This window comes from Trifolium pratense, linkage group LG2, assembly GCF_020283565.1.
Source record: "Trifolium pratense cultivar HEN17-A07 linkage group LG2, ARS_RC_1.1, whole genome shotgun sequence".
In the NCBI taxonomy this organism is placed as follows: Eukaryota; Viridiplantae; Streptophyta; class Magnoliopsida; order Fabales; family Fabaceae; genus Trifolium; species Trifolium pratense.
The window spans coordinates 26565080-26578102 of record NC_060060.1 but is presented as its reverse complement, the minus strand read 5'-3'; the positions used below and the strand labels follow the sequence as shown (position 1 = coordinate 26578102).

The window sequence follows — 13023 nt, the reverse complement described above, 5'->3', positions numbered from 1 at the left end:
CTAGTAAACATTTTGACCTTTGTTTTCAATTTTTTATGTCTTCAACTATCAATATAAATAGTGAATTATAACTATATTATAACTCGTGCATATTATAAATTTCATTTTATTAAAAAAAAACACATCATTTGGTTAATCGGTTGTCAAAAGTACTTATCATCAAATCTTAAATTTGCAAACTCTTTGAATTTTTCGTTCAGAATAGTTTTAAGGTTGACTTTATACTTTTTAATTTTTATATGTTCTTGTCTGTTTCTTGATTCCTTAAAAATCAAAGACACAGTAGTACGATCCTATAGAACAAATTATGTTCAAGTAAGGTCGTCCCGTTTCTTGATTCCTTGCATGGTATTTTTTGATGTCTCTACACATGAATGTGGTTGAATAATTTTTTTTTTGTGTAGCTTTTTTTTTTTTTGAACTTGTGTTAATCCTCATACATTTTTCTATTTTTTTTATTTACCATATGTTATCTAGCATTGTCCATCTTATATGACTACAAATATCATCATTGAATCATATTATTGTTTTTCAAAAATTCATTCATATGTTGATGCTCACTTGCCTATGCCATGCTTATGATTGCAATATTGAAGAAACTATCATGGTTGTAATATATTGAATTTGAAATTATTAAATTATTTTCATGTTCTTTTCGCAGTAATAATGAAGGCTGTATTTGATCCCATAAAAATGAAGGATGTGACTACAAAAAATGGAGAATCAAGTCAACAAGAGAGTGTTGATAAGTCTGAGGTTTTAAGGAACTCAAATTCCTCAAAAAACAACAAAAGAAAACTTGAAGATAATATTTTTGACAATGATGAAGATGAGGAAGCTATATTTGTTTCACAGACAAAGTCAAAAGGGATAGCTATTAAGTTGGATAATACAGTGGTTAGTATATTTTTCAATGCTTATTATCACAACTATTTTGGTAGTCTAAGCTTTTATAATTTATACCATAGTTTAATAAATACAACTTGTGTTAATTAACAGATCAAGGAACAAAATTCAAACACATGTCACCAGTGCATGAAAAAGGATATGCTATCATTTGCATCTTGTACAAAATGTAACAAATCATATTGTTTCAGGTGCATCAGAAAATGGTACGTTTTATATTACATGTAAATAACCATTGAAAGGTTTATGTATTTGCTCATATGGTTTATGAAATAACTTTTCCAAATGTAATTTTTTTTTTCCTTTTCACTTTTACACATAGGTACCCCAATTTAACATTCAAAGATATTGTAGAAAGGTGCCCCTGGTGCTGTAAGAATTGCAACTGCAATGTTTGCTTATCTTCAAGAGGAATGATCGAGGTTTAATTTAATATAATATTGTCTCTTATATTAGTTTGTCTGATAAAATGTGAGTATATATAGTTTCCATCTTAGTAATATAATTTTATTATTACATCTAGACATCTAAGAGGAACGTCACAGATGGTGAAAAAGTTCATCATCTCCAATATATGCTCAAATTACTACTTCCATTTGTTCAACAAATTTGTGAAGAACAAAATCAAGAACAAGAGATTGAAGCTCAAATACAAGGTATTAATTAGACTTCAGTTTTGGACACACACATGCATATACATAATTTTGAACATATCACTAACAATATTTAACCTCTCATATTAGGAAAATCATGTTTTGAGATTGAGATACCACAAACTCAATGTGATGTTGGTGAACGTGTCTATTGGTATGTTATCTTTACTCTACCTTATATACTTACTATATAGCACTGACACCTAAATTGAAAGTGCGTCTGGTGTCTGACACAATTAAATGTGATTATATTCAATTATTCAATTTTCTCAAATTAGTATCTGTGTCATAGTCGTGTATGGTGTCGGTGTGAGTATTATATAGTATACTTATCTATTTTATTTTTTTATTGTTTTGGTACAGTGACCATTGTGCTACTTCGATTGTTGACCTTCATAGAAGTTGTGCCAAATGCTCGTTTGAACTTTGCCTCAGTTGCTGTAAAGAGATACGCAATGGAAGCGTTAAACCACGCTCTGAAATGAAGGCTCAATACATAGATAGAGGTTATAGTTACATGCACGGCGGTGACCCTGATCTTCTACAAATGTTTTCTAATGCAAGTAATATTGTAGAGCGTCATGTTCAAATGTTCACTAGATGGAATGCAAATGATGATGGAAATATTAAATGTGCTCCAAAACAACTTGGAGGTTGTGGTGGATGCGTGTTGGAGCTCAAACGCATGCTTCCAAGTGAGAGAGTACCCGATTTGATAAACAAAGCACACCATCTACTAAAGCGTTTTTGCAATATTGAAGATGAAGTGAATGTCGATGAAGATCTATTTGAATTCCAAAAACATTGGAGGAATGGTGAGCCAGCTATTGTCGAGGGTGTTCTTAGACAAGGAACGGGTCTTAGTTGGGATCCAATGGTTGCTTTTAAAGCATTGTCTGGAAATTTGCCATCCGGTGACAACTCAAATGATACAGTTACAGTTGTTGATTGCTTGTCTGGCTGCGAGGTTTGATTTTTTGGCTCCTTTTGATGGTTTTATAGTAGTATATCTTTTTCTCAAAAATGTCGGCCAATATTTATCGTTTGAAACCTTTGCAGGAAGAAATGAACACTCACCAGTTCTTGGAAGGTTATAAAGATGGACAAAAATATATAAACTTATGGCCAACGTTGCTCAAGATAAAAGATTGGCCTCCTTCTGACAATTTTGAAAATGTTTTGCCGCGACATTTTGACGAGTTTATTCGTTGCTTGCCGTTTCAAGAGTATTGTGATCCTCGAGCCGGAATCCTTAACCTTGCTTCCAAGTTACCCCCACATGTGATAAAGCCTGACTTGGGTCCAAAAACGTATATTGCTTATGGAATCAAAGAAGAACTTGGAAGAGGAGATTCAGTTACAAAACTTCACTGTGATATGGCAGACGCGGTATGCTACATTATATTAACTACAACTCGTCATGAAATTTGATATTTCTATTTATCTCAAGTATAAAATGGTATCACATTATTTGTAAAATAGTTTTATATCGATTTCTAATTAGAGCCTTTTATTTTGTCATGTCAATATGTCACGTCATCAATTTGAAGATGTAGTTAGAACTTAGAAGAGGGTGCCATGGAAAAATAACAAATTTTCATTGATTATCAAATTAAAAGGATTTTACAAATATCCTTAAAATCCTTAATTGATTATTTCTAATTTTTATGTTCAACAATTTTGACAGGTGAATATTTTGACTCATACAACTGAGGTGAAATTAACTGATGACCAATATTCTGCTATTAGAAAAATAAAAAGAGCACATCAAGCTCAAGATAAGAAAGAGGGTCTTGCTAAAAAGAATAGAGGCCCTTCTAAGAGTGATGAAAAATCTATCACAGAAGAAACAACAGAAATAGGTGGTGCTCTTTGGGACATATTCAGAAGAGAAGATACCAAATATTTAGAAGCATATCTAAGAAAACACTCCAATGAATTTAGGCATCTTTACTGTTCTCAGGTGAAAGAGGTATTATATTATTATTATTATAACATTTAATGTACATTTATTTTCATTTAATTTTTTCATGTTTTTTTTTTTTTTTTTTTTTTTTGATAAGCTAATATTTTCATGCTTGATGCTAACTAATTTCTATGTTTGGTTAGGTTATTCATCCAATTCATGACCAATGTTTTTATTTGACTTCGGAGCATAAGAAGAAGTTAAAGGAAGAGTTTGGTTAGTACATGGAATTTCAAACTTCTAGATCAATTTTTTTCTAAGTGAAGATTATCTAAATATTAGGAGATAAAACAGGCTTCATCCTCATTCTTTGTCTATATCTCTTTATTATATTAATTAAAAAAAAAAAGTATATAAACGGGGTATAAACCTAAACTTCTAGATCAATGTATCATACAATTAGTTTTAGTTATTAACATGAATCTTAATTAATTACAGGAGTAGAACCTTGGACATTTGAGCAGAAACTTGGTGAAGCAGTATTTATACCTGCTGGATGTCCACACCAAGTTAGAAATCTCAAGGTGAAACATCTCTTATCATTTTTTCTTGTGGTTATTAAATTGTAGCTATAATTAATAATTTTAATCACACTATATATTGTAAAATCTTGCAGTCATGCACAAAAGTTGCTGTAGATTTTGTGTCACCAGAAAATGTGCATATGTGCATGCATTTAACCGAAGAGTTTCGCGGTCTTCCTAAGAATCATAAGGCAAGAGAAGACAAACTTGAGGTAATTTGATTATTACATATTCCTTTTTGTCTTCCTTTCTTTAATTCATCGTTACAAACCGTTAGAAATAATATAAAACTATTAATGTGACTCTATCCTAACAGTTTAAACTTTTGGGATAATCGGTTATTTCACACAAACTAATTAAGTTGAAAAAGATACATAATTGTGGACAAGTTTGCCTTGCTTTTGTGTTTGTTTATGTGGTAATTATTGTTATCTTTTTTATTTATGTAACAGATTAAGAAGATGATACTCTATTCTGTTGATCAAGTTGTTAAAGAATTAGAAGCATTCATTTGATCTCACTCTTGAGTGGCTTGAATGTTGCTTCAATCTAGCTAATTCACTTCAACATGAAAGCTGCAGTTTTGATCAACAAGTCTCACCATTAAAAATAAACTTGTGCATGATGAAAAATTTGTCTCACTTGTTGTATCATTGTTACATGCGTATTCTCTTTTAATTAAATCAAATATTATTTTCTTTTGGTAGAGAAATCAAATATATTTATGTTTGTACTAAATATATAAGTTTTCATTTTTAGCTCTCGTATTTAATTTATATACATCGTATATCTATTTTTTTTTTTGACAAAATATCTAAACTTTATTTTTTTTATTTTTTACAATGAATCTAAACTTTATTTTAATTACATATATTTTGAATCAAATCACACTATAATACCATTTTCTTATTAGTTCTTAATTACTATATCTATACAAATATTTATTGGAAACTTATTGATTACACCAATAGAACCTTGTGTATAAATTAATCTCTTAAATAAATATAACTTTGGTCATATCTTTTCATTTTGTATATTATTTTCTTGAAAAAGCAAAAAGTTTTTATTAATAAAAACACCCATAAAGCATAAGACATAATTTAAAGAGAAATAATATTTGAATAACTATTTTGGGCGACTCAATAAATCTTGGAGGAAGTTCTGATACTATTTTTATAATTTTGACCAGAGATTTGTCTCAATCTTACGAAACTGGCTTATAAAATGAAGTCTGTCTCTATTTAGGCCTTAGTTCATCCAATATAAGACTTAGCAATTGCTTCCCCGGTTAGATGTTGAAGAGGAAAAAACAACTTATCTCCCTTCTGATTCATTAATTACCAAACAATGCAAGTTTAGGGTGAAAGAGAACGTTAATTGAACTAGGATTGAAATAAAATAAGGTTTGTGACATCAAGGTCTTTGTGAAGGTCTTTGATTGAGCCATTATAAGTCGTTTTGACTTTTGATTCTTTTCAATTTCAATTAGAAACCACAACATAACCATGACTGTTATCACAATTACAATTTAAAACACATCCGTTGAAATACCATCAGGTTCAGAGAATTGAAGAATAAAGGTTGGTAACTACAATTTGGACCATCCAAGTTTTTATGTCTCCATAATACAGCCATAATAGGGGCATCGAACCGTGATTACCCGTATAATTTTATAATTCAAAACCAAAGATATCACATGCAAGAACCCATTGATATATGCGGATTGAATTTAATGCAGTAATTGCGTCACACATAGTTGATGTTTAACCTGAACCGTCTGATTTAAAAATTAACGACCGATATTTAAAACAATGTGTTACTGTGTGATCTACTACAAGAGAGAATATTCATCCTTGATATATGCGTACATCCCTATGGTATGATACAAATAGTTGATGCTTAGGTCCTTGGTCAACTGTTTAATCTCTTACCGATGCATATGAAAATATAATACTTGAGACAAGTCAACCTTATAATCATAATAGTCACTTTGATAGATTAATTTCTGTAGTTGAGTGAGCCGCCGAATACACCAGCTATACCTAACATGTGAAACGGATGCATAAGAATATTATGCTCAGCCTGAAATACAATCATAAAGTTGAAAGTACCAGAGATTCCTAGAGGCATATCATCTGAAAAGCTTCCCTGACCTATTGGGTAGATCAAGAAAACTGCAGTAGCAGCTGCAACCGGAGCTGAATATGCAACAGCAACTCAAACTTTACTCACTTTGCAAGTTTTTCCTATAATAAACTTCTGCTATGTCCAAAGAAAAAGTCAAATAATTTAAATAATGCATATAATTATTAAAATAGTAAAGTGCATATTATTTGTAGGGGGGAATCAGTCAAAAGATTTGTATAGATGTAAATAAATAAATAAAAATAGAAATATTCAAGTTATACCAATGATAGTTTTAACATCATGTGCCTTCGTTCCACAAGCCAGGGAAAATCTAGTTACTGTTATTATGGGGTTAGGTTCATCAAAACCAGTTTCTTGTTTAATTTCTTGAGTATTCGATCACCCAATATTGTGCAATATTTTCTGGACTTTGTAGTTTTGGATGGACACAATTTTAACCAAGAAATGCAAACTTTGATGCAGATGGCAGGCCCCCCTCCATTATGATATTAAAACCTTCTAGAGGTTTTTCTATTCTCTTATGTAGAGGATATTCCTTATATAAAAACTTCTAGAGATTATTCTTTTTGGTCTCTATAGTTTCCCAGAATTTTCGTTTTAGTTCCTGAAGTTTGTTTTCACACTTTTTAGTCTCTGAAGTTTCATCAGTCAATGTTTTTAGTCCCTACTTTTTATTCAACTCGTGTATATTTTCATATTTTTGAATGATTTTTTTTGTATTCATGTTTATAATATTATAAGAACATTTCCGATAAAAATTTAGAATTTTTTAATATAAGATGAATTATTTATGAATTTTTATGTGCAAAAAACTAAAAAATTCATATTAATTTAATTCATCTCTTGTTAAAAAAATTTAAACTTTTGAAACAAATATTCATATAATGTACTAATCATGACCGCAGAAAAAAAAATTAAAATTTCAAATGATACGCACGAGTTGAATGAAAAGTAAGGACTAAAAACATTGACCGATGAAACTTCAGCGATTAAAAAGTGTGAAAACAAACTTCAGAGACTAAAACGAAAATTCTGAAAAACTATAGGGAACAAAAATATATTTAACCCTAAAAACTAATTAAAACTAACCCCATATACTCCACTACTACTCGCCTACTCCTAATTCCTTTTGGTTTACAATGAAACTGGGGATCGAATCCAAAATTTCTAGTATATTATCCAAATTCCTCACTATACCAAATTAAACCTAATGGTTTGCCTACTCCTAGATTACACAAGTTTGGTTGTTTTAGATTTTTTAACTTTATTTCTTTTCAGGAAATTAAGTGTTTTAGACTTCTAAATTTTAATTGACCATTATTTTTCAATTTGAACTCTAGATATATAAATTTCTCAACAAAGAAAAAAAAAAACTCTTGATATATAATAAAGATTGTTTTTACTAAATTGTTTACAGTGAAGTATCTATTTTTTTTATCCCACATTTTCTTGAAAAAAAAGAAGAAGAAGTATCTATTTTTTTTTGTCAACTTTACAGTGAAGTATTTATTCTCCTCTTTTTAGAATTCATAGAATAATTAGTGATAAAAAGTATTCAAACCCTGGGCAACAATGATTATTTACACACACACCAATTAAATGGTTATTCAAAATATAGGGCATAAATTTTTTATTTTTCTTTTGATATTCATAGGGCATAAATTTTAAACCATGAAAGTTTGGATTGGAGGAAATAGTCATCACGAGGATCAAATCTAAGAAATTAACTAAATATTATTAACAAAATGATATTAATGGTCATTTTATATTTGTTTATTAAGAGATTCAATCTCCATCATTTAAGATTACAAAGTTAAATTTGTAAATCTATGCTGAAAAAATTTCATAGATCAATTCAAACTATTAATTAATTATAAGGAAAAAATTAGATAAATTAAGAAACATACTAATAAAAAAAAAGGAATGCTACAAACCTAATTACCTAACATGCACAAATTGAGGGCATCTTGTTAAATATGAATAAACAATATGGCATTATGTTATGTTGGTGGGTAATGGCTACACGTAGAAGAATAATATAGTGTGACATATTACAAATTGCAATGCAAGAAAGTGAAGCTTGGTTAAATTGCATGTTTTGTTTTATTAGCTCCTCCTTATTGGGGTATGCATGCATTGCATTAATTCCCAAATGGTGTTGAGGTGGGGTCCAATTTCTATTTGTCTTGTTTGGTAGGTTTGGAGGCACTTCACACCCTTTCATGCCACATAGTTTGCTCTTTACTAGACCAAAGTGTGTTATTGTTTTGGCCACACCTTGAAAACTAGCTCTTTAAGAATCCATCATTCAAACAAAACCAAACCAAGTCAAACGCAAATTAAAAGCTTAAGAAAACAAGTAACCCCATGGGAGGATCAAAGTCAAAGAAAAGTACTAGAATATCATCAAACAAAGGATTTGGAAGTGTCCTTAGAGAGCAAAGGGCAAGGCTATACATCATAAGAAGATGTGTGATCATGCTCCTTTGTTGGCATGAGTAGTAGTCTATGAGGATTCAAGTCCAACTATAAGCTTGCTTCAATTTCCTTGGAATACCTCAAAATGTTAGTTAGCTATATCAACAAATCATATGTATGTTAAAATGCCATAATTTGTTGGTTGATGTCATACCAAATTACTTGTATCTTATGTATCCCTCACCTTCCCTCCTCTTTGGTGGATACACATGAATGATATGTGTGTATATATATATATATATATATATATATATATATATATATATATATATATATATATATATATATATATATATATATATATATATATATATATATATATATGTAAATCTCATTAATATGTCACTTGTCTAAAGATTCTACATTTTGCACTACAAGAAAAGAGTGAAGTTAGAAATATTAGACACTAAATTTAACTTGTATATCTTATTACGCTGCTTCATTAAGTTGTTTATTCAAACAAGATTTTTGTAGTGGTTACTTTGAAGACCAGTTTAGAAGTCCAATCTCGCCAAAATACCTTTCTTAACTGAATACAATTTATTGTGTAAAAAAAAAAAAAAAGCTGAATACAATTTATGAGAATGTTGTTTATGACATGTTTGAGAGAAACTTACAAAAACAATTTATGACATGTGCTTCAATTATGAAAGAATTTAGGAATCCTAATATGTTAACCCTATTTTTCAATAAATTTGAACGGCGGAATTAATCACAATTTTTATTTATTTATGGATGTCTACTTAAGTTTATGTTCTTGATTACATCTTTAATTTTTTTTTTTTTAACCTTTAATTATCATCAATTTTTTAACCTTTAGTTATCAGCAATTTTTTTTAATAAGTAAACAAAACGATGAGGTTCAAAAATTATTTAAAAAATATATAAAATATAAAATAAGCACATAAACAAATATAGAATAATTAGTCCATGAAATTTCCTATACTACTCTTATTGAAAATGCTCTTAAATTTTTTGTATTTTATTTTTTATTGTTACATATTACACCTAATTAGACCCATGCACCGCATGGGTCAAAGTTCTAGTTTATGAGAATGTTGTTTATGACATGTTTGAGAGAAACTTACAAAAACAATTTATGACATGTTATAAGTTGATTTCAATTTATTATCGTAAATTCTCTGATAGTGCACGAGAATATCATCTATCTATCTATATTTATATATATAATTGCTAAATAGTTCTCCTACTAACTATGTATATCCTAATTCACGTCAGCCACTTACATCAAATTAAAACACTCAACAATATGTTATCACTTCTCCTTATATCATTGTCATCTATGTACTCTTCATATCTCTATGTACTCTTCATATACTTACATTACATTTATATATTTTTATAACGTATAAATATTTATGGCTTTTCAATATACACCTACCCAAGTCTTTAATTCATGACAATTAATATTCTTTTCATATACCACTCATAGTCTCATACGATCTTCCTTTTCATATGCACATTGGACACTATAAATATATAAAGAGCAATTTTGTTCTCCTTTGGGTGTTTTGCAATCACTTTTTAATTTCCCAAAATAGTTTTATATCAAGTATATCCTTTTATATTATATTCGATATTCTATATAAATTATCTAAATTTTTATTTTGTTATTATTTTGTGCATAACCTTTTGTCCGATTTTTATCCTCCTATAGTGTTGGTCGATTGACGGATTATTATTTTTTTTGATGATTTTGGTACGCAAGTTCATTGTGACACTTTTTTGGAATCACTTTCTATCTGAAGATTGTTTCAATTCCTGTTGGATATTTTCTCTTTAGGCCCCCCACGTTTCTTTTATACCCCTCTTACTTACGTTTTTGCCCCTGCACGGTGTTTCGGGTTATACGAATCGAACTTTAAAAAAAATTCGATTAATAGAAATCGATCGCTTTTACCTTCGAGTTTTGTTAACCGAAGTTAACTGATATAGAAACAGAAGCTGAACTTCTCCTCTCAGTTACGTTTTTTCTTCTAAACACCAACAACACCACTCCTTCTTCTTCTTGAGAGCGATTTTGTGGAAAACTTCAACATCCTATCTCAAACCATTCTTAATCAAGTAAGTTCCATGCATTTACATTCACTCTTTTCTCATTCCATGTTTTTCTTATCACATTCACTCTTTTCTACGTTTTTTTCCCTCCCTGAGTAATTTTCTATCTCAAAATTCTATGTTTGAATTGTTGATTAATGGTTAGTTGTTAGTTTAGTTAGATGTTAACATGAATGCATGTGATATTAGGTTTAATTTGTGTATGCAATTAGATGGTATTATGGTGTACACTAAGTGTTTGACAAAATGTGTAAGTAAAATTCAATATGCTTCCATATGAATAATGTTAACCATAGGTGTTAGGATTAAATGTTGATTGAATTATAGTTTGAATTTATCATAGTTTATAAGATTGTATTGAGTGTGAAGATATTTTTCCATGTTAGGATAAATATGGAAGAAAATGTTGGGAGAGGTAGACATGGCAAGCCAAGCAATGCAAATGCTTCCGCTCGTAGAGAGCTTGCTGCAAATCGCCCTGCCAAACGAGGTCGTAGTAAGCAGCAAGGACCAATTCCGGCGCGAGGGACACATGATGTTGAGGCGGGTGGTTCGCGTACGCGTACACGGTCACGTTTAGGCCAAGCACAAAATGCTGCTGAGGATGATGATTTTGACGCGGATCAATTTCTAAATCAGGATGCCGAGTATGGCGAACCTGAAGAACCGCAACCTGATGAACCGCAAATTGAAGAACCGCAACAACCACCACGACGGAGACCGCAACAGCGACCACGGCAACCACGACGAGATGCAGCAAATGAGGGTTATGGAGGAGGACCAAGTGATATGTCATTATTAACACAATACGGAAATCATAGGGCGGTTCCGATATGGGATGCAGAACCAGATGATCACGAGGTACCGTTAAGTGTATTAATTGTTTTATTAAATGTGTTACCGGTTGTTACGTTTTTTATTAATCGCTAAAATATTTTTAGATTGGATGGTTAATATGTTGATGCTCTGTCATATATAACATACTAAAATGTGTTATAAACAGGTTTGGACCTCAAATGTGTAGAGGTGGTGCAAGGCAGAGACTCACATTGACTGGTTTTTTGGCCTGATATACTTCGGTTTATACGGCTCGAAATTGTTTAAATTCCCAGTAATTTCGGTTTGTATCAATCGAAACGTATGTTTCGGTTTCTGCGGGTCGAAATAAGTTATATTTTTGCGAAATTCATGTATATAGGGGGGTATAAAAGACATGATGGGGGGGATTGAAGAATGGTAGGATTGAAGAATGGTAGGATTTAACTCGATATTAAAATTGTTTCGATAAAATTGTAATATTGAAATTTATTAAAATTATTTCGATAAAACTCTAATATTGAAACGAACTTTAATACTAAAACGAAATTAGACAAATCAAACACAATAAACGGAAATTAGGAATTACATCGGAATGAAATTGTTACAACGCATCAAATGGAAACATGATTTCGATCTTCCGGACGAACAAGGCTAGCAAGGATGGCTTCGACAGATCTTGTCAGCGTTGCATCTAATTCGATAGGCCCCCTGTTGCTATACTGCTCGAAAATTGAGAACATAGTTTCAATATCATCATTGTTTTCAAGCATCATATCGGTGAAGGTAATGCGTCCGTCGGGACCGATTGACGGTTTACGGTACTTGAGACTCGAAACTGTTCTGTTATCGTTCTGGTTGTTGGTGGTACGATTCAGCTCGTTCAGTTGTTGTTTCAGACCATCGAACGTTTCACCATCGTTAATGCGAAACAAAATTGGTTTTTCGTGGTTGAAGTAAACTGCTGCAAGGGTAGATCTCATGCGTTGTGTGAGTGAGACATCCATTTTTTTGTGAGTTGAGTGTTGAAAAAAGATGTGGTAATGTACATTAATTTATAGATCATATTGTTGCACATTATTGTGGTAGGTGATGGTTAATGTGGTAGGTGATGGTTAATGTGGTAGGTGAAGTTTAAATGTGGTAGATAGGGTTTAAATGAGTTAGGTGAAGTTTAAATGTGGTAGATAGGGTTTAAATGAGTTAGGTGAAGTTTAAATTGTGTTTAATTAATTCTTAAATTGATTAATTAAAAAACTTACAACTTACAATTTTAATTCAAACATTCATTAACTGAAAATTACGTAACATAATATAAAATTCAACAACAACATAAACGGAAAATCAAAACATAAACGGAAAATCAACAACATAAGGTAGCATACAAACGTGGATATTTCGGATCAATTTCAATCCAGTCGAACATTTTTCTCACATCTTCATCATCTTTCAA

At 30.7% G+C, this 13023-nt stretch overlaps 3 protein-coding genes across 3 annotated transcripts; 2 read left to right on the top strand and 1 right to left on the bottom strand.

Annotated features, from left to right (window-relative positions):
- The first annotated feature begins 666 nt into the window (after positions 1-666).
- Positions 667-4564, top strand: LOC123904475 (lysine-specific demethylase JMJ25-like). Its single transcript, XM_045954137.1, has 12 exons — positions 667-897; positions 1000-1112; positions 1229-1328; positions 1430-1562; positions 1650-1713; positions 1923-2526; positions 2619-2948; positions 3247-3531; positions 3669-3741; positions 3964-4049; positions 4142-4261; positions 4502-4564. The coding sequence occupies exons 1-12, from the start codon at positions 667-669 to the stop codon at positions 4562-4564; spliced, it is 2202 nt and encodes a 733-aa protein (XP_045810093.1).
- Positions 4565-10656: 6092 nt separating this feature from the next.
- Positions 10657-11778, top strand: LOC123904473. Its single transcript, XM_045954136.1, has 3 exons — positions 10657-10760; positions 11141-11615; positions 11758-11778. Exons 2-3 carry the CDS (start codon positions 11148-11150, stop codon positions 11776-11778), a joined length of 489 nt encoding a protein of 162 aa, XP_045810092.1. The 5' UTR covers positions 10657-10760; positions 11141-11147.
- Positions 11779-12184: 406 nt separating this feature from the next.
- On the bottom strand, positions 12185-12577 carry LOC123904472. The gene has a single exon (XM_045954135.1). It carries the CDS (start codon positions 12575-12577, stop codon positions 12185-12187), a length of 393 nt encoding a protein of 130 aa, XP_045810091.1.
- Between the last annotated feature and the right edge of the window lie 446 nt (positions 12578-13023).

Coding starts and splice junctions, on each gene's coding strand:
- LOC123904475 (XM_045954137.1), top strand. CDS start 667: ATGAAGGCTGTATTTGATCCCATAAAAATGAAGGATGTGACTACAAAA. Junction 3,742..3,963: donor GAAGTTAAAGGAAGAGTTTG/GTTAGTACATGG, acceptor AATTAATTACAG/GAGTAGAACCTTGGACATTT. Junction 4,262..4,501: donor CAAGAGAAGACAAACTTGAG/GTAATTTGATTA, acceptor TTTATGTAACAG/ATTAAGAAGATGATACTCTA.
- LOC123904473 (XM_045954136.1), top strand. CDS start 11,148: ATGGAAGAAAATGTTGGGAGAGGTAGACATGGCAAGCCAAGCAATGCA. Junction 11,616..11,757: donor CAGAACCAGATGATCACGAG/GTACCGTTAAGT, acceptor TGTTATAAACAG/GTTTGGACCTCAAATGTGTA.
- LOC123904472 (XM_045954135.1), bottom strand. CDS start 12,577: ATGGATGTCTCACTCACACAACGCATGAGATCTACCCTTGCAGCAGTT.